At 42.3% G+C, this 20,486-nt stretch overlaps 1 protein-coding gene across 1 annotated transcript in view; it reads left to right on the top strand.

The window, feature by feature from the left end:
• The window catches only part of PLXNB2 (plexin B2), a 259,107-nt gene extending 249,645 nt beyond the window's left edge, over positions 1 to 9,462 (top strand). The window contains exons 34-39 of the mRNA XM_075146634.1: positions 1,405 to 1,565; positions 2,166 to 2,313; positions 2,815 to 2,879; positions 3,595 to 3,670; positions 5,099 to 5,173; positions 8,059 to 9,462. Of these exons, the coding sequence (XP_075002735.1) occupies positions 1,405 to 1,565; positions 2,166 to 2,313; positions 2,815 to 2,879; positions 3,595 to 3,670; positions 5,099 to 5,173; positions 8,059 to 8,163 (630 nt within the window). The 3' untranslated portion in view covers positions 8,164 to 9,462. The remainder of the gene's footprint in view (positions 1 to 1,404; positions 1,566 to 2,165; positions 2,314 to 2,814; positions 2,880 to 3,594; positions 3,671 to 5,098; positions 5,174 to 8,058) is intronic.
• Positions 9,463 to 20,486: the final 11,024 nt, after the last annotated feature.

The raw sequence follows: 20,486 nt of genomic DNA, 5'->3' as shown, positions 1-20,486 counted from the left end.
GTTCGGCTGCAATTTTGAATATGTCATGTACATATTCATAATGTTGAGGGCTTCAAGTGATTAATATGCCCTGAGGAACATTACTGGGAAAGAGATAAAGTATAACTCCTGATCAAAGCTGAGAACCATGATTATGTGTTTGTTAAATAAGGATTTTTCTTGCAAGACAACGATGGATAGTCTCCTGTGTGCCACCTGTTTAGATAATATTTTGCTGGGTTTTATTCTGAACCAAATGCTTTTTAAACTGCTACAGAGCCTTATATTTCCCTGTTCTTGTATGTGACCAATGCTGCAGTATAACCTAGAAAAATAAAAATGTTTTCAAATAATAATAGTCCTTTTAGAGTATTTTTAGTGCTGATACTGCAGAATGGATCACAAGGTGACATAGACTCAGGACAAAGAGCCAGCAAGATGCTTACATCCCTCTTTTCTGTTAATAACTCGTTTGCAGCCGCTGCTTTTCTGTTCCCAATAGCCAGTTTATAGATTACCACCAGTCTGGAGCTTTACTAACTCGTACAGAGCTGATGAGGTCTTATGGCTCGGAGCACAGCTAGCCCTACAACCCAAGGACTGTCGATGTGTCCTTGCTGACAGCAGAGTGGCTTAGGGCTCCTTGCCTTCTCGGTCACTTCTGCGGCTGGCAGCTGGAGTGACGGTGAGAGAGAGGGTGCAGCCCTTCAAATGTGTCCGTAGGGCCAACCAGCTGAGCGGGGACAAACTGCATGTGGCCTCAACGGGGTCATCTCTAAAACAAGGGGACAGTCTCTGAGGTCGCAGTCTCTAAGGTCCAGGCAGATGCAGGAATCCAACCAAGCACACAGCCCTCCTGGGACACTTCACTCCTTGGGCTCGGTGGAGCTCACAGAGCTGGGCCAGACTGGGTGTCTAATGAGACCCAAGTGCTTGCCCTTAAACAAAAAGTCAAATGCTCACTGGTACTTTTTCCTCTCAGTCTCTTTCTGAAAATTGCATGGTGCTCTGGAGTCAGATAAACTGGAGGTGGGAAGCTGCAAAACCATTAAAAAATGGCTAACAATTGTTTTATGTGCACGACGACCCTGAAGTGTAGATGTATTGTATACTTAGCAACCAGTTTCTGCTGCTTCTGTCAAGCAGAAAGCACACCTTTCTGTGCAAACCGCAGAATAGTTGGTGAAGTCGCAACCTTTCAGGCTAGAACATAAAATTGTTCTCTAGAAGGTCTTTACTGTGTTGGCAGTTTGCAAGGTCGCTGCACTAAGAAGTTGCTTGTTTTTTGTCACCTGGTACCCTTAGCATTCAGGATGAAGGCCATCAGTGACTGGAACTGGATTATGGGTTGTTAGTGTCAACAGGAATGGCACCGAGTTCAGCCTGTAACACAAATGTAATATATTTTTTTAAATTTGCTTTTAGGGAACACTTCAGCAGTTTGTAGATAACTTCTTTCATAGTGTGCTCAACTCGAACCATGTGGTGCCACCAGCTGTGAAATACTTCTTTGACTTTCTTGATGAGCAAGCAGAAAAACATGATATCAAGGATGAAGATACCATTCACATCTGGAAAACAAACAGGTACAGTATGAACAGACTAATAATTGTATTGCAGAGAAATGAGAGTGTAATTCCCAGGTATGTACTGGCACTCTTACCACAAACCAAAGTAAATTTCATTTAAAATTCTCAGAATCATTTTTATTGAGCTAATATGTTTATATGATCAAAAGGATTCCCTGTAAGCCTAGAAGCTGCAGAAATGAAACCAGCCTACCTATGGGGTTGTCATTGGCAGATTTACCACTTTACTTCTCGTCTTTCCTCAGAGAAGAGGAAAGCAAGAGGCAAATGGGACTAGATTTACTGTGCTGTCAAAGCACAAAATCTGATAAAATACTACTCAGGTAGTTTCTCTAACCACACTGACATCATCTCTTGCTATTTTGGGGCACTCAAGATTCTTCTCATAGGAGTTTTTCTGTGAGAGATGTAAAGGCTTGGTTTTCAGACATGGAAACCAGACAACAGATAGCTTGTATAAACGTTGAAATATAAAATTAAGCTTCTCTGTTGCGAGAAGATCAAAATGCAAAACCCGTACTTAATTTCATGTGATTTGCTTATTGTAGAACATTTATTGTGTAAAAAGGATTATTTATCTTTTTCCTTGCTTTGCAGCCTGCCTCTTAGATTCTGGGTAAACATACTGAAAAATCCCCATTTCATCTTTGATGTTCACGTTCACGAAGTAGTGGATGCTTCCTTGTCAGTCATTGCACAGACTTTCATGGATGCTTGCACAAGAACAGAGCACAAATTAAGCAGAGTAAGTGATTTGCATTCTACATCCTGACTACGCTCATGCCTGACAAGATAAAGGGCATCCTCATAGACAATACCCGTTCTCTGAGGAGATACAGCCTTGATAGTTTCTTTTTAGTTTTATAATGAAGTTAGCATTTCACCACTGAACTGGTTGGTGAACATGTCAGTGTTACTGTGTAGTCTGCCGATTGATGTTTATAAAAAGGAGAAAATAGCAACTGCTTTTATAAAAAGCAAGTTTAAGAACTGTATTTCATGTCCACGAATAATTGAGTATCATCCTGCATTGATATATTTGTAAAACTGAAAAGTAATGCCGTGTGTAAACTCCTTGCTCTTAGGACAAATAATCCCACCAATGTTAATAAGCATCCAAATGTTAATAACTGTAAAGCTCAAGTGCATGTGAATATAAAGGCTTGATCTTAAGTTCTTGACTTTCTTTTGCTTCCTAGAAATGTTCATAAATCAACCAAGTTTCTCTCTATTATAAATTTTCCAGGATTCTCCGAGTAATAAATTACTTTACGCGAAAGAAATCTCTAACTATAAGAAAATGGTGGAAGAGTAAGTATTTCATGCCTTATTTGGAGTTGTTAGGGCTTAGTGTAAGAGGAAAAGAGAATGCTGAGGTAGTCAAAGTCAATTGTCAAATGTTAACAAATTTACACCTGAATGTTAAAACGTTCCTGTGGTGGCGGCGTTGGCAGGGTTGAAATGGAGCGCCGTTATGACCCAGTGCATGTTCGTGTCTGTGCAGACAGATGGATAGATTTATTCAGGAGAAAATATGATGCTGTTTTTGCTGTGGTTGTTGTTACCCATACGATCTGTCTAATCAATGCTGCACTTCCATAATTCAGTAGAGATCAAATCCTGAAAACATTTTCACAAGCACATTTTTTCTAGTCCATCTCTGACTTTATTCATTTACTAATTGGCAATTCTGTGAATACCATGGAAGATCTGCCGCAAGACAAAACTCTTCTTAGCTGATGACTTCAAAAGTTTGAAGACTTAAAATAATCATCGGCTGCAATTATGAATAGATTTCTTTCCTGTGGTATGGCCCTGTACAATCAGATACAATTTGCCTCTGTTGTGAAGGTACTAATGACTGTTGGAAGGCAGGATTACTAAAGGAATCATTGGTCTGTTGTGGTAGAGCAACTCCTGCATTATTAGGAAACATGTTTAAAATAACTGCAAAATTGAAAGGCACAATTACCAGAAAACCACAGTGTATTTCACCTAATTGAAAGTTTGTTTTCATCTGTTGCAGTTACTACAAAGGTATTCGTCAGATGGTGCCAGTTAGTGACCAAGACATGAATACCCATCTAGCAGAGATTTCTAGGGTAAGAATAAGTTCCATTTTGTTGTCCTGAAACTGGAGCCACGTATAGCACTGTTTTTGTCTTCTCTTTCTAACTCAACAAGTGGGTTTTTTGTATGTGCAAACATCAAATGAGTTATTTCATAAATCTCTGAAATACTCCTGTTTAGTGTAGTCGTGCCTTTTAGCCCTTTAAAATGTTGATTATTGAATGGAACCAAGAATGGTTATCATCACTAATCCAGTGTACTTACTGGCTGGTTTGCTCATTTGCTTAATTTAGTTGAAGAGTTCTAGCGTAAGGAGGATGTTTGGGGAATTTTTTGTGGTTTGTTTATTTCAGTGCCCTTGGGACCTAACATTTTGCAGATCAACATCCTCATGAGAGCATTTCTATTTTCAGTCATTCACTACAAACTCATCTGCAGCAACATTTCATTTTCCAGTTCACTTTATTTATTACACAAATTGACATGTAAATAAAATTAAAACGTTTGGTGATTAAAAGTAAATTCAATAGAATGTTTTAACATCAGCAGAGTATGTTGATCCTTTCTATTTACATTATAAATTATGATAAAAATGAATATGGATGGACTCATCGAACATTGCAAATTTTGACCAGCTCTGGAAGTGACTTTTATAGAGCAAGGGAAGATGGATGTTTCTCTGCTGCTTTATGCCTTGGGTAATCATTCATGCCAGTAGCAATATTTTGCAATTCTTCATCTTCTTAACTAACTTAAAAGACTAAAGGCGTAGCTGGAGACTCGAATCCTATATGTTTGAATGAAAAACATCTGTTTAGACAGGTAAAGCACATTCACTAGGTAAGTTAGATGTCGGGGGGGAGAGAGGAAGAGGTAATGGAAGGGCTATTTCCCGCTTCATTTAAAGTCCTTTTTCTCTCTGTCTCTCCCCTTTCCATCTTCATGATTCAGATGGTTTTTTCCAAACGTACACGTGTTCGTGATCTTGATGAGTTACACCTTTGCTGTAGTGAGGTGTGAATAATTTCAAAAAGTTAAAAAGAGCTGGAGAAAGGATTTCAAACAGCCATGACAGTGACAGAACCTATGCTTAATATCTCAACAATAGGTAGATTGTACTGAGTAAATGTTTTAGTTATACATACCCATGTTGTTAACAGATGTTCTAGCTGTAGTCTGTGGTTTGACGTTCAGAGTTCAAAATATTTTCCACCTCCAGTGTTAGAGTTGTGGCCAGGCTGGAAAAACACCAGCAGGAAAGTCTTGATCTAAAAATCACCAAACAAAAGTTTTCTCACCCCTTTTTTCTGCCGCAGCTGTCATTTAACAAAGGTTACAGGATGTAGAGCTTGCACTTGGAAATCTTGTCTATTGTATCCAACAGTTGTGCATGTGCATAACTTTCAGTTGTCTGTGATCATATTTTGACACGTTTGCTGCCCATTTGTGTTGTTTAACAGGCACATACCGATTCCTTAAATACGCTTGTGGCTCTACACCAACTCTACCAGTATACTAACAAATACTATGATGAGGTAAGTTGCGGCTTTTGTTTTCATTTTTTAATATCAATGGTAAAAAGTTATGTAGGCTAACATCAGTCTAAAGGAACAACTTCTGAAAGTCCCTGGATAATCAGGTAAAAGCAATGCTGAACAGGAATCTCTAACTTTGCAGTTATACACTTTGCTTGGCAATTACACTGGTCAAGGGTGTGTTCTTACAAATGAACAATTTCAAAACTACTGGTTTTGGTAGTGATAGTTTAACAAGATCTGAAAGAGAAATAGGTTTAAAAATAATTTCTCTTCAGTTCTACCGTCCTAGTTTCTAAGAATTAGGACATGAGAATGTCACTGAGCAAAAAGTAGTCGTCAGAGCTATATCAGGTTTCAAGCCAGTGGTTTTTTTATTAGGAACAATCCATTAAACTTGTTTTGCTTGTAGGAATGGGGCTGTGTCTTTTTTGTTAGTTAAGATGCACTTAAAACTTCCATGCATGCTACCGTCCCTGTTTTGCCATGCCCAAGGTAAACCGAAGTAGAGTAACTTTTGAATATAGCCTGATTCAAAAGGAGGCCCACCGATTCAGTCCAAAACATTTCTTAGGTTTTTCACGCCCTATGGAAAGGGGAACAAAGAATATCCCAGTGTAGCTGGGCTGTGGCTATGGCTCTCCAAACTTAATCTGAAAACAAAAAGAGAGAAGGAAACTTTTATTCAAAGGTTTCCATGGAAATGAATGCCTCCAGAAAACTCTCAGAATTAAATCAAAGCAAGTAAGAACAGATGCTGAATCAAAAAGGAGTACAGCACTCCTCAGTTTGTCTTGCACCTCAGCACAGTTCCTGTTTTCACTTTAGCACTAAAGGCAGCGAGTCTCATCCTCAGCTTCACTGCAGCTGCTTTATACAGCAGCAGCCAGCCTGTCGCAGCTTTTAAACAGATGTAAGCAGGGAAAATCAAATCACCCTGAGAAGTCTTGCAACGAGGGTCCGTAGGGGAAGCGGCCAGAGGAATGCAGGCCAACCCATGGCGTTGGTTTCCTCGCCCTTCATCCCCAGCACTAACCAAGCTGGCTTTCAACGCCTTCCCGAATGTATCCGTGGCCTGACCTCTTACAGAAACACTCAGGGACCCTGGATGACAGATGAACCATAAAGCCCTGATTCTTCCACACCCCTGCGTCCCTGCTTCCACTCGTGGTCTCACGTTTGGTGGCAGGTGCAGGCGGAGTCACCAGTCTGTGGGAATTCATCAGTGGCAGGCCAGCAGCCCCCAGCACGTAGCTGCAGCTCTTCCATTCACGTACATCACTGTATAACAACAAGGTGCATCTGATGAAAAGGCTGCTAATTCAGAGTTATGGAGATAATCTGTCAAGAACCATTCAGTAAAATTAATCGAGCTTATTTATTTTCCATGAAAATGTTTTAATTTGCATAAATTGGAACATTTTGCAGCTGCCCTTGTCTTTATTACTGACGCAGTGGTTCCCAGCATGCGCTGTACCTTCTGCATCTCTGCAGGGCTTGACAATGACTAAGTGGGTACATTCTAATTGTCCACATTTATATGAAGGATATATTCACCAGCAGAGATAATCATGAATTATTTAGTCTAGATTTGAGGAGTTACAGCTAGATGTAATTGTTTAAATTAAGGGAACAATACCAAATTAAATTAGGCCCAATTTAAATACTGTAATAAGTGTTTATTAACTCTGCCTTGTAAAAATGTTTTCACGCTTTAAAAACAAATCCATTAAAATAATTATTTCTAAACAAATTTGCTCCGGTGTTTGAAACTCAAATGCTATACCAGCCCTTCAAAGTGAAGTTATTGGCTAGATTGATCCTGACTGCATAAATCTCCATTGTCAATGATCTGCAAGAACTAGGAAGAACCACAGGTAGTGACAGGCAAACTCTGTTTCTCCAGTTCTTGTACTTGCAAGTTTATACAGTATTTAAACAGAGCTAAAGGTTTCTGCTTGATTACACTATCTGACTTTTATTAGTAAAGCCAGTTCTAGAAAAGGAATGGTTTTGCCGTGTAACACATTCTCCTAATGGAGAAATCTAATAGTGGAAAAGTTTCCCTAAAGGATGGTAGAAATGAAAACCTTTTGAAACCTTTGAAATTTGATCTTGAGAAGTCCTAAAAAACTCTGTTTGAAAAAAAGTCTTCTCATAACAGTTGACCTTTTCTAGCTCTTGTTTTCAAATCCCGTGTGTCTTAGAGTCATACCTTCCTATATATATATTCCGTACAGCAGAGGCTGCATGCGGGACGCTGGGGGGCTCCTCTGACGAGCTCTTTGCTTCCTCAGCTACATGGTGCTGGGCCAGAGTCTCAGCATTTCTTGGCGAGAACCAAAGGGGAGCTGCCGGCAGCTCCCTGACGGTGGCCAAACCGTTTTCTTCATCATACTGCCTATAGACACAAGAGACCTTGCGTTGCCCTACGTAATGCCTGTGCGCGGACCACCCAGGAGCTTCTCCTAACCAAAGCTCATGGGGATGGGGCTTAATTACTGCGGGTAAATGACCCTTAAGCCTTGTAGGGTGCACTGCAAGTAAAAGCACTGTTTCTTAAATAGCTATAAAGACATTTTTCCCCCTGCCTGTTCCATCTTGGAATGTAGTATTTCACAAGATAAAGTACTACCTATTAATTTGCTTGGATCCCAGCATAATGGGAAACATTACAGCAACTTAGATAAAGTAATGGAGACGATCATTTTTATTGCCTTTGTGTAAAAATAGAACATGGGGCCTACTAGATGGACTTTATCTTTGGTACAGGGTGAATGCAAAAGGCTCTTTACAACCAATGTAGTATGGAACACTTGGTCCGGGAACTATGTCGTATATTTTAAGCTAAATGATTTTAAACATTCTGTGTTTATTTCTTCCAGATTATAAATGCACTTGAAGAGGATCCAGCTGCACAAAAAATGCAGCTTGCCTTCCGTTTACAGCAAATAGCAGCTGCGTTAGAGAATAAAGTGACTGACCTTTGACTCAAAAGCCGCAATAAAGAAATCTGATCTGAAGATGTTCAAATTCATTCTTCCTGTTAAGGAAATAGTGTTCTATTTTTTAATGTATAATTACAACTTTAAATGAAAGATTTCATGTTTTTTTGATAGCAGAGGTGTAATGTAAAAAATTTTTACTGTAAATTATGCTTCTAATTAAAAGCTGTGTTGTGTGTAAATGAATCTTCTCTGGGAAAGAGAGTCCTTTGGTTGGGGGCAGGGTGGGGGGTGGAAGAGGGAAAACCTATAGTTTGTTTAATTTAGTAGAATCTGAGACATCAGCATTTAGGATTCATTATGCAAGTAAATTCAATACTATAGCATCCTTTCTACGTTAAGCAATATTTGTACTAGGAAAACAATAACATACTCAGAGACACATGCAATATCCCCTTTTATTTTGATAACTGGAAATTGACTTCCATATAGCTCTAAAACTTAGTCTATGCTCATAATGAACATCATGAACAACATGTCTGATTTCTCTGCAAGATCCAAGAATGGGATTTGCTACCACACACGGTTCTTAATTTAATTATTTATGTCCATGGTGATGCACAGTATTGCACCCACCACAGTTGGCTGCGACGGAAATAACAGTAATGTCAGTGTAGGGGAGTTCTACTGATAAAGTCTCATTCGGTTCAGAAATCACTGCAAAGAAGGAACTAGTCCTTAAAACCTTACAACTCTTTGTTATTATTGTGAGTTTTATGATATATGCTAATGTGCCTTACTTGTACTAATTCTGTGAATCTGATGAATGGTTTTGTAAAAAGAAGCAGATCAGAAAAAGAAATATTTATGTGCTATTGAATGACTTTTGTGTGAAAAACATGACCAGCAGAATGCTTGTAATTAGCTGCTTGCCGAGAGTGTGCTGTTTAACATGATTTGATTATGTATAATATCTTATTTTAGAATGGTTCTGATGATTTTTTATTTGAATCTTGGAACTGTCGTAGAAATACCATCACTTGTTTTTATTGTATTTGTGATGTAAAATACTAGTATGATATTGGAAAAATCATATACCCGTCTATTGAAAACCACTCAGTCAGTTTTGAGCCTTGGAATGCTGCATTTGATTGAATACACACCATAACCCCATAGCAAAGACAATTGAAATAACTTGTCAGAAAGTGTGTGTTTACAATATAGGTAAGCTCCGTACAAATCAAAAAGCTAGGTACGTCTTCTTAAATTGCTGTATTGCACATCAGAGAACTTTATTCCTCTTTGTCTCGCAAGTTTTTGGCAGTAAAGTAGCATTTTAATGAAGCGCTGCCATCTGTACTCCTTCGTTCATTGTCCTGCCAAGCACCCGGACTCTGCTGGTTCTCAGCAAGCTAACGCAGTGTCTGCTGCCGCTCTCCCTGCCCGGTAGGTTGTCACACAGTGACTTTTACTGTTCGTTGATTCCCCCCCCCCTTTTTGAAAATTTCCTAGTGTTTGTCAGTGGGCCTTTCCTTAGTTTCCGAAAATCAAAAGCCTCGCCAGAACTGGTTTCCTGCCCAGTAGGGTGGGAGGGGGTTTTTTGGTTTGTTTTGTATTCGACTTCTTGCATTTGTGTATAATCATTCCTGAACCTGCCTGGGCTGTAAGTTATTTTCCACTGTTTAGAACTGAGGTACATGACTTCTACATAAAGGTGCTTTGCCAGCTACTCCTTCATCAACAAAGGCATCCTAATTTCATGGCTAATCTGTTTCTTTGTCATTATTTGTAAATCCTGTTAATTGTAAATCAAATACAATGTTGTTTTTTTCCACCAAGTGTCACGGGATCTTTACTGAAATTGGGGGGTGGGTGTTGAAAGGGGTTTGTAATGCTTCCTCCAGGGGTGATAGAGCAGCAGCGTCCATCAGTCTGCGGTTGGTAATGGAGGAGCAGAGCACATCCTGCAGATGGTATGCCTGACATCATGCCCTTTTTATGGGCATTTGCTCTGAAAAATGAGAGTACTCCTGAAAAGAGAGGATGTAGTGCAACATCCGTAGCGAGGTCTTCTTGCCTGATGAAAATCTGTCTTGGGACCTGAAGCCAATTAAAATACAGGCTCAGCAGCACCTCTCCAGAGAGATCAGAAAGCCCTGCTTGAGCAAGTAGGGCTTTCAGAGGGAACATTACATGTCCCCCACCATCAGTGACTTGATGCAGAGCAGCTGCAGGCGATCATAAGCTGCCGTGGGCTGTGGCGATGCTGTAGCAGGATCTTTCTTACCCGTTAGACAAGTGCGTGTCAGCCGGCGTGCAAGAGTTCGTGCGGGACCTATTGGTCACTCTTTGGTGCCCTTTTTTTTTACATCCTGGGAAATTTGCAGGCTTTTGGCACTGCAGTGCCGTCTGCCAGGGAACATGGAGGCAGATAACTGTGAGCAGCTGCAGCTACAAAGGAGACTTAATGCCAGTTCTTCAGTTTCTCCAAGTCTCCTCTCCTGAAAGCACAGAGTTGGAATTTGAATTGAAGAACTGAGCTGGTTTATTTTATTCTTTCCCCTTCTGGCTAAGCTCCTCCAGTGCTTGTTTTTCCACTCTGGTGCTCCGTTTTGTCCAGGCCTAGTTTTTGGCTTCAGTTTTCCCTACATTTTAGCCATCTGATTCTTAAAGGCTTCATGTTCCTCCTTTGGTTTCTGCTGCTCCTGCCATCTGGTTCATCTGCAAGATAAAAGAAAAAAGCTCACTGGGGGTCTCCCTCCTTTTCATCCCCTCTGCAACCCCTCTAAGGGGCATTTCTTTGAGCACAAGAACCTTCTCTCTGCATAATAGGAGCCGCTCTACTCCATAGCGGCAGCTCTGAACAGAACTCCCTTGCTTGGACATCTCCCAGCTGTAGTTCAGAGGTGGGTGCAGGCTGTCGACCACCACCAGCAGGTCTGAATCCCATTGCTGATTTCAGCCTCTCCAAAGGGTTTGCTTGTCTCCTCACCAGCAAACAAGCAAGTAGAGATCTTAGATGATGGGACAAGGTCCCTGCCTCTGCTTGCCTAATACGGAGTAACTCATTCAACTGAACAGGTATTTGTTTTTTTGTCGCTGGCCAGGAATTTACTCTCTATTCCTTAGTGCCAGATTTCCCTCTGACACCTTAGTAGATCTTTTTGCCACTCTCCATATGCTATAGGTTTATAAGCAAGTGGTTATGGGTGGAGAGGACCTCAGCTACCTTGCATATGTGAGGCATAGTGCTTCCTCAAATGGTTTCTCTGATCAGTCTGTCACAGCCGTACTTGAGCCTCCCCCTTCCGTAGGCTGCTGTGTTGGACATGTGTTTCTCGGCCTGCTCAGTCTGAGCTGCGTTTACACGCACTCGCTAAGGCTGGCCTTTCTGGCAAGCTTTTGAAGACCAGCAGAGCCATCACTATAAACAAAAACGTACAGGGAATTCAGAAACTCAAACCGGAATTCATAAATTCACAAATTCCCAAACTGTCGTAACATGGGAGGATTGTTAGCCAGCTGCATGAAGACTTGAAATGGCTCTGAGCTTGAAATCCAGCTGTCCTGGACTTACCAGCACTGATGGGATTCTGTGGCCAGTCCTTTACTGTTCCAGGTGCTCAAGCCTTGTTAGTCACGCAACCATTTTCAACCATGTCTACTTACTACCAGTATGCCCTGGTAGTATGTACCTGCATGGCCTAAAAAAAATTCTCTGAATGTGATCAGGAAGCCCCTCTTTCACATGCTTCCTATGGCTGCAACACCTCCATTTGCCCTGATAAGGTTCTAGTCAGGTTCTCCATTTGCACCTAAGCACATGGTGTAACAGTTCTCTGAGGACTTCCTCTCTAAAGAATTTGATCTTGAGCCTTCTCTTAAGACTTTTCCAGGTCTGTTGTCTTGTCTTAGAAAAAGCTTATGGGGGAAGTTGTTTGGGGTTTTTTTCTTCCTCTGTCTAGAGGTAACCTGTCAGAGCAATGAGACAGAGACAGTCAACTTCAGAAGTTTAACGGAGGATGTCTGGCTGCCATTTTTTCTAACAGCTGGCTCGAGTCCTGCGCTATTCTGCTTTACGCTCAGAGGGGTTGAAATTTGGCACTTTGAGTCACTAGAGTTGTTGCACTGGAAATCTCAGCACTGTGGTCCTTGTGACTTGCTTTCACCCCTCATTCCCAGCTCAACACAGTCAAGCTCAGCGCCTGAAGCTTTCCAGGTTCTCTGTTACACGAGCTCCTCTCTTCTTAGAGGTCTGCTTTGCCAGATCTGCCTGGAGCATGGGATTCCCTGGAGAATGAATGACAGCAGCACACAAGCTAAAATGATCGGTGATTCTGTTTTCTCAGGCTCTGTGCTTACCTAGTCTGTGTTTCTGTCTTTTTTATTTTGAGAAACCCTCCTTCAGTTGATGAATGATGAATTTGAAAGGTGGAATTGTAAACTAGAGTTGGTCTTTCAGCCTTCCTCTTTTGTTAGCTCTTGTCTTGATGGGGCCTAAAAATGATGGTGGAAATCTTGGTGTTTGACAATTCCTGCAGAAGAGAAGGAAAAGACTTTCCAGACCCACAATTATCAGGAAGTTTTTAAGGGTTTTGTTTTCTTCAAATCGTGTCCCCTTATGGCTCAGTGACAAGGAGCATTTCTCCATCCATTAGAGAAGAAAGTGGCTTCTCCTGTGCAGGCGTGTAATAACCATCCATGCTATGTAAGATCACTGCCATTGTAGCAGTCATTCAGGGCTGACTTTTGTCTTACCGGTGCATGCTGCTTGCTGCTGCGTGTCATTCCCAAAGACAAATCCTACTATCATTCATAGCCAGACAATCAAAAGCGATTTCATTTACCCATGTATTCCTGTTTCTTTGCTGCTTTTCAGATAATTGCCATTTGAACCAGAAGAGAGTTTGAGTGCCTTGCATTTGAACCAGAAGAGAGTTTGAGTGCCTTCCTTCTTTTAAAGCACCTATGTGTCTTAACAGATTGAACACTTCAGAAAGAAACTATTTCTTCAGTGGGACAGAGGACAATAGCTCTCGTACAGCTGTATATGGCTCATCTTAAAAGGAAATAAAAATCCCACCATGAACCACACACTGTGTTTTTGAAATCCTTTATTCAGTGCTCTAATTCTGAACAAAGTTTTTGGCTTATTTAATTCTCCTCAAAATTGAATGTTGAACAAAACTCTCTTTTTTTCTTTTAATCTACTGTAATAAGAAAGGAGTGAAATGAAAAATGTATTCCTTTGATACCCTTAATCTTTCCTCTCCTGTGGCTATGCTCCTATTCAGTAAGAGATCATACTTGCTAGTTGCAGAGCCTGGACACCAATCCACGGGATATAAAACAAACCAAAATCCATGTTTCCTGCAGCTGCATCTGGGTCCATGGCAATGCTCACAATTGTAAAACTGCCTCCAGGATGTTATTTGGAATTTTATTATTGTGGGTCTGGCTGGTTTTCTTGTCCTCCTTCACGTGATCCTTCTTCGTGTAGGTTTTCACCTTGTGTTTCGGTGGCATTTGCTGGACCACAACGCTACATTCCTCTGAAAGCCCAAGGAAGGAAACAATCGCTGTCTGGATTAGTCACTTTTTCATCTCCAAAGCACCCCGTGGGCACTCAGGCCCTCCCAGGCTCAGCTCACTGGAAAATGATAGAAGTGGATTTTTTATGCTAGAGCAGACAGCCTTACTGAAATATAAAATATTTCCATCTGTCTAAACTAAGTCGTGTTTGTTTTGTTAATAAAAACCCACTGGTTATGTACAATACTATTCATATCTGATGTACGAACGGCCCTTCTGAGTTGATCTAAGCTCCACCTGAAGTCTGCAGCACCCTCTACCCTAGACTGGTGGCTGCGCTACACTAGCCCCAAACTAGAAAGTAACACAGATGTTAACAACATTTAGCCTTTAGATGAGGCTAAATACCCACATCTCGTTTGCTTGATGTGGGTATTTAGCCTCACTGCTGCTTTTAGTGGACTGAGGTTTGTCTTGTGAGGCTGCTGTATGGTTATGATATCCAGAAGTCCCATAATGAGGCATTGAGCTAAGGGAACAGAAAGACTACCATCAGTTTCTGCAGCAGCAGGTCTATTATCCTTCATTCTGCTCAGCCGTCAATATATATTCCACCCTTTATTTTAACATGGTCTTATTTTGCTTTCCTTGTAGACTTGAAGCATTTGCAATCCCCTATTTGTATTCTGGCACACTACTGCTCGAGATGAGATCATCCATCTGGGTTTTGTGCTATTTTGGAGCTACAGGTTTGCTATTTAATAGGGTCATACCCTGGTGCACTTACTCCTCTTACAATAATATTCGATAGAGAGCTGTGTCAAGTTATGTTTTTGCTCGCTGTGTGTGAAGATTCATATGCTGATTGCTTTGACCTGGCTACCTACAGTAAGAGCCTATGACTGCCCAAGCACTATTACAGCTTTTGATTTAGGTTATGGTTGTGATTTTATCTTTCTTTCCAGTGCAAGGAAGATTAGAAATGTTTTGTTTGCCATTTAACTGGAAAATGTTAATAGTTTAGCTGCACCTCTGAGAGAAAAGAGGGGAAAAGAGAGGTGACGTCCTTTCCATGTGAGGTGGTTTTGGACTATGCTTCTTTAAGTTAACCAAGACAGTGACGACAAAGACCACTTCAGCACTGCTGTAACTCACAGACTTAAGTTTCTTTGTGGTTAATCATTCATGTGAATTAGCAGGGCAAGTTTTTTAATACAGAGCTTGAATTTAATTTCAATCTGTGCTGTCCATCATTGTCTCTCTTTATCAGGTTTTTGAGATGACAGCATACACAATGTATCTAAGATTAGATTCTGTCTTTAAATATTTAGAGTCTGAATCACATCTATTTGTACTTCATTTCAAGGTTGAAGTAATGTGGCAGGACGCACATTCTGCAATAGTTAAAACTCACAAATCAAAAGAGCGCTGAATTATTCATTTTAAACTTTTAAGCAATTTCTCTTTGTGGGCCTGCACCCATGTGCTGCTTGGGGTAAGCTGCGGGATTGCCAGCTGGGCTGCGAGGCTCTGCCTGCACGCCGTCCCCTTGCGCTGGTCTGCCAGCTGTGGCCGTTGCCCCGCTTGCTGGGCCAGCGAAGGTTTGTGGGTTGTTTGTGCTAATGGCTGATGTGGTTATCTGGGGAATTAATTGAGCCTAAAAAATTCCAGGCTGGGCTTTGGTTAGCTCCTATTTAACTCAAACTGCTCTCTGACAGGGGATTTCAGAGTCTCATCAGAAGATCTGCTCCACTACTGATGACCAACCGGCATGTCCACAGCCAAAAACTTTCTGTTAGCTATCTGCTGGGAAAGGATGCTAGTTTTAGCCTCTCTCCAGCAAGTGACAAACCCAAGGACAGATGAGTTCACTGCAAGGAAGGGAGAGGATCAGATCGCTGAGCCTTGCCAAGCTTTGAGGGAGGAGATGGCTGCCTTCATAGGCATGTAGCCCTCAAGACCAGAAGGAGCTGCTCTGAGCGATGGCTGCTGCAAGAGCAACCCCCAGTTGGGACCACTGTGAATGCACCATTTTCTGCCTTGCTGACATGCAGGAAGCCAAAAGGCGGGCTAACTCTCAGGTGGGACAGTCATTAGATGGCAAACTAGGAATATGCCTCCAAGATCTCCATCCTCTTTCTATTGCCAAGGAACTGAGCCTGACACGAACTGCACCAGGGCACGGTGTGGGCAGCACCGATCAACCGAGTCTGCTCCAGCACTGAAACAGCAAAACTGCATCTGTACGGCTGGCCATGCGCATGGCACAATAAGCAGACCTTGGTCAAGTGTGGTCCAGCCATCTATGTCCAGTGCTGCGGCAGCAGAGCTGGCACCAAGAGTCACTGCCATGTCCAGGCACCCTTCATGGTGCTCTCAGCTCCTGGGTATGGGTCTAGAGACGGGAGTGACTTACAGGGCTAATTGTTAAGAGCACCTAAATTAAACATAGCTTGTTGAAATCCTAGTTCAGAGTATGGAAAGTCAGAACAATGCTCAGAGGAATAAAGAAACCTCAAAGGTCAAAATTAACTCTGAACTCCGGAGGTATAAAGAGAACTTAATCTAAAAAGCACCTTAGAAACATAACCCAGTTCACACCTACTCTTTGCAGTTACCAGCAGCTCTGAGAAACACTGGTCTGTATGTCGACAGCTGTGCTGCATAAATGTATCATCCCTGAAGTATCTGCACTTTTATAGCGCTGACCATCGTGGTTCTCCTGCAGAAATGTTGAACAGGCACATGTTAAAATTTTAAGGAAATATAAGTTTCCTGCCCCCTTTTTCTTTTTCCTTAGAACTATGAGACCTTTTTAGCTTCATTGATGAATGGCTGCACCACAGAGGTAAGTCACGCTCACAGCCATATTATGCTCCACAAGAGCTGAATTTCATAGGTTTTCTTCCCCAACTTCACAGTGACGCTCCTTCTCTGTTTACAAGTTTCTCCACAGAGGTTGATGTAGATAGATCTGTTATTCTAGCAGTGTATAGTTGGGCTCTGTTATGGGCTATATATATGCAAAAAAAAAATTACATATGCAGTTCTTGATAACAAACCCAGATACTTTAATTCTCAGTGGCACTTCCTCCTGATTATTTTTGTTTGTTTTTTGTTTGTTTTAATGAGGATTTTTTTTACTAAAGCAAATTCCTTTACTAAGGAAATTTTAGCCTTACAAGCCTGCATATTTTATTTTTGCAAATGGTGTTGAATTCTGTTCTTATTAGAACTAGTGGGTGTTTTGCTTGGATCTAAGATCCAAGAATGTGACACAATGCAGGTTTATACACTATTCATTAGACTAAAAACCTATTTGATTTGGTGGTAAACCAGGCTATTTTTTTTTTAAATTTCACTTAAAACATTTCACATAACTAGCAATACAATCTTTTTCACCTCCATTTATTGTTCAAAAGAGGAAAGAAACCAAATTCTGTTGTGTGAATGTGGACATCATGGTATTCGAGAATGATCTGGCTTGTGTCTATCGTCAGCCATATCGCCCATGCCTGTAACGAGAAAATAAATGGGCCCAAATTGCTAAGCAATAAAGAAGCTGATGAATGGATCGGATCAGGTCCATCTGCATACCCTTATCGTTTCAACATGGTCTTATGTATTAACATAGTTGGAGCATTGATCTGGCTATTACTACTCTGCAAATGTTGCCCTTGCTCACCCTGGATCCACCGAAGCGTATGGGAGGTCCCTAGTGATTTACATGGACTCTGGATGTCTCCTGCAATCTCCAGGTGATTTACTCGAAAATCAATTACATTTGCTCTAAAATCAATACAATTAGTGCTTTAACATGACCAGCACAAAAGAGGAAACTGGAGGTTGATGCAGGTGGCTAAGGTAGGGAGAGAAGGGAACCAAGCGTATCATGCGTCAGGTTGGTATCATTGTCCTAGTGCTGCTCTGCAAATGGAGGGCTGGCATGCCCTGGGCCTGGCCATTAGACATTATGATTACCTCTCTCCATCCAAAAATCTTGAAATGTTTTGCAAGCATTAATTAAGCCCTGTGAGGTGGCATCCTGTTTCTGTTGATGCAATAAAAAAAAAAACACAACAAAACCCACTCGCCTAAGATTAGAGAACACGTTAATGGCACAGCTGGGAATAAAACTTAAGATTCCAGATCCTTGGCCCCCCACTCTAACCTGCTGGCAGCGCGCCACGTACAGAAAATTGGCCCAGCTGAATTGCTGTCTCCAAACTGACAATTTTCCACGGCTTTGTAGAGAAAAAAATTCAGACACAAGATTGGGACAAGAAAAACCCTTGCAAGGGTGATCTGTGTTCAAAATCTATTGTTCAAAGAAAAACTCCTGCCTGTGCTTAAATATATACAGCTATTTGTTGAAAATAAGTTTGCCCAAGTTGCAGTCTGCAAGCTATGGACATTCAGCATCTATGAAGGGGATATGTGAGGCCAGGTTTTTAGTGTTTCTCAGCACGTAGTCTGACCCATCCTATAACGTGGGCAGAACTAACTCTACCAGCCCTCTAACAAGTTTGAGAGTGTAACTTTGGCACCACCTACGATTGCCTAACATGCCCGCGCAGGCGTGGATGTACACGTGCAGGTGATGCGTGTACACCCAGGGGACGGCCAGCTGGGCACGGCCACCTGTGGCACAGAGCTCGGTGCCGCCTGAGGACAAGGGCAGCTCGTCTCTGGCCGCTTCCGCAGCCCCACTGCAGTCCCCAGGGCCGCGGCTGCCCTGTTCTCCTCACTAAGCTGATGTTTAACCAGACTGGGTGTCCCTGCCCGCACCACGGGGTCACACTCTAACTCCTGCGGTATGGCTCGCTCTACCCACCTCGCTAAGCGCACAGCGGTGCGTAAGCGGGTCCTTACAAGCCTGGGTCCTGCCCATGCCCCGGCCGACAGCAAAACCCTGCAGGACACACGGTGCCATCTCAGGAAGAGAGCAAAGGGCTGCACCGTCCCCCTCTCCCCGTCCCACTACAGGGTTCAGGCGTACGGGGCTGGTGTCGGAGGGAGGCCGGCAGCTCCCGCTCGCGCTGCCCTGACAGACCCATCGCCGCACACCGCAGCCAGGCCTGAGCACTGCCCTGACAGACCCATCGCCGCACACCGCAGCCAGGCCTGAGCACTGCCCTGACAGACCCATCGCCGCACACCGCAGCCAGGCCTGAGCACTGCCCTGACAGACCCATCGCCGCACACCGCAGCCAGGCCTGAGCACTGCCCTGACAGACCCATCGCCGCACACCGCGGCCAGGCCTGAGCACTGCCCTGACAGACCCATCGCCGCACACCGCGGCCAGGCCTGAGCACTGCCGTGCTCCAGGACGTGGTGGCAGGGGAACCTGAGCTCCCTCTCCCACACCGTCCCTGTCCCACGAGCTCCCTGAGTCCACCGGGATAGAGATGCCCAGGCAGCAAGGGCAGCCTTACCCCGGCTCACAGCACCGCCAAACTCACCCTTCTCAAGCTGGGCTAAATATTTCCATGGTGCAAAACTGGTTATGATCGGATAAAATGTTTCCACGCAGACACGATGACAGGAATGAGTTGTACCAGTGAAGCTGACTGGTCCTTCTGGTTTTGGCTTTGGGGATTTTTGGGAGGAGAAAGCACTTGGTTGGGCTGAATGAAATATAAGATGTTAGAAAAAAAGCAATACAACTGATACAAAGAATTATATGGTATTTTAAAGATTTTCCCCCTTTAAATAATCTAAAATGTCATTTAACATCGGGAAGGAAATTTGATTTTACAGATTCATAAATATATATGTAACTATATATGTGAGCAGAGAGTGTCATATAACTATATTTAACACTGCATGCCTTTAATAAAACTTTCCTGTGGAAAACTCTCAGGGATTTTTAATCCAAGAAGCTAACCATAAAGTTTTCCCCATAACAATAAATTATGACAATTTTGCCCGAGGCTTTAACATCCCTGAGTTTTGCTCTCTGCTTTGAATTAGGTTGTGATGATCAATATTAATAGTCCCTGATCAGATACGGTCACTGCAAAACCAAGATGAAACCCTCTTTGCCTCCGAATTTTACTGCAAATGTGAACATTTATCAACACTTATTCAAGACATAAATGAGAAGGAGAACAGCTATATCATGAAAGAGCTTAGTTAAAATTTAACCTCCATGCCACACATCTAGAATATTTTCCAGAAGCAAATGTAGACTTAGTGTTATTGCAGGAAAGATGGTAAAATCTGTGAATAGTTGAGATCAACATAAACCCTGTCCACTCCTAACTGTTCTGGAGAGTAAAAAAGTATAATTTTTTCTTTGTGTGATCATGGGTTTTTTACACTAGCTCTCAGACATACTCGCGTGACAGTCTTTCCATCTCCAGCTGTTGTTGTTTAGAATATAAAAATTTCCTGAATATCTATTTACACCTAACAACAATATACCCTAAACCAGCCAAAATGCCCAGCCCCTTCGGTGCCATCAGCACAGCTTTTGGTGGCCTGGTCGGTTTTGCTGCACGCCCGGCGTGAAGAGGCAACCGTGCCATGTTTAGGCTCGCCCGGGACGGGTCACCCTCTGCACTCCGGGGCTTTCGCTTCCCGGCCCGACTTTTGTGTTGAACTGAAGTTTGCCTCCGCCATTTTGACAAGAATTATCTCAAAACCTTTTGCTTGTGCTCTTCGATGGCACACATAAATGTATCTGCAAGGCAAGGCAGAAAAGGCATTTGCCCAAAAGAGCTGTCAAGGCCGGGGGCAATCTTTCAACAAAACATTGGTTAAAAGAAGTAGTTTAGCTGTTTGAATATAAGTCTCAGAGAGAGGTAAGTAATTTTTCAAACAGCACAACAGA

The sequence above is a fragment of the Calonectris borealis genome, chromosome 1 (genome assembly GCF_964195595.1).
Source record: "Calonectris borealis chromosome 1, bCalBor7.hap1.2, whole genome shotgun sequence".
Taxonomy (NCBI): domain Eukaryota; kingdom Metazoa; phylum Chordata; class Aves; order Procellariiformes; family Procellariidae; genus Calonectris; species Calonectris borealis.
This window is presented reverse-complemented; position numbering and strand designations above follow the sequence as displayed.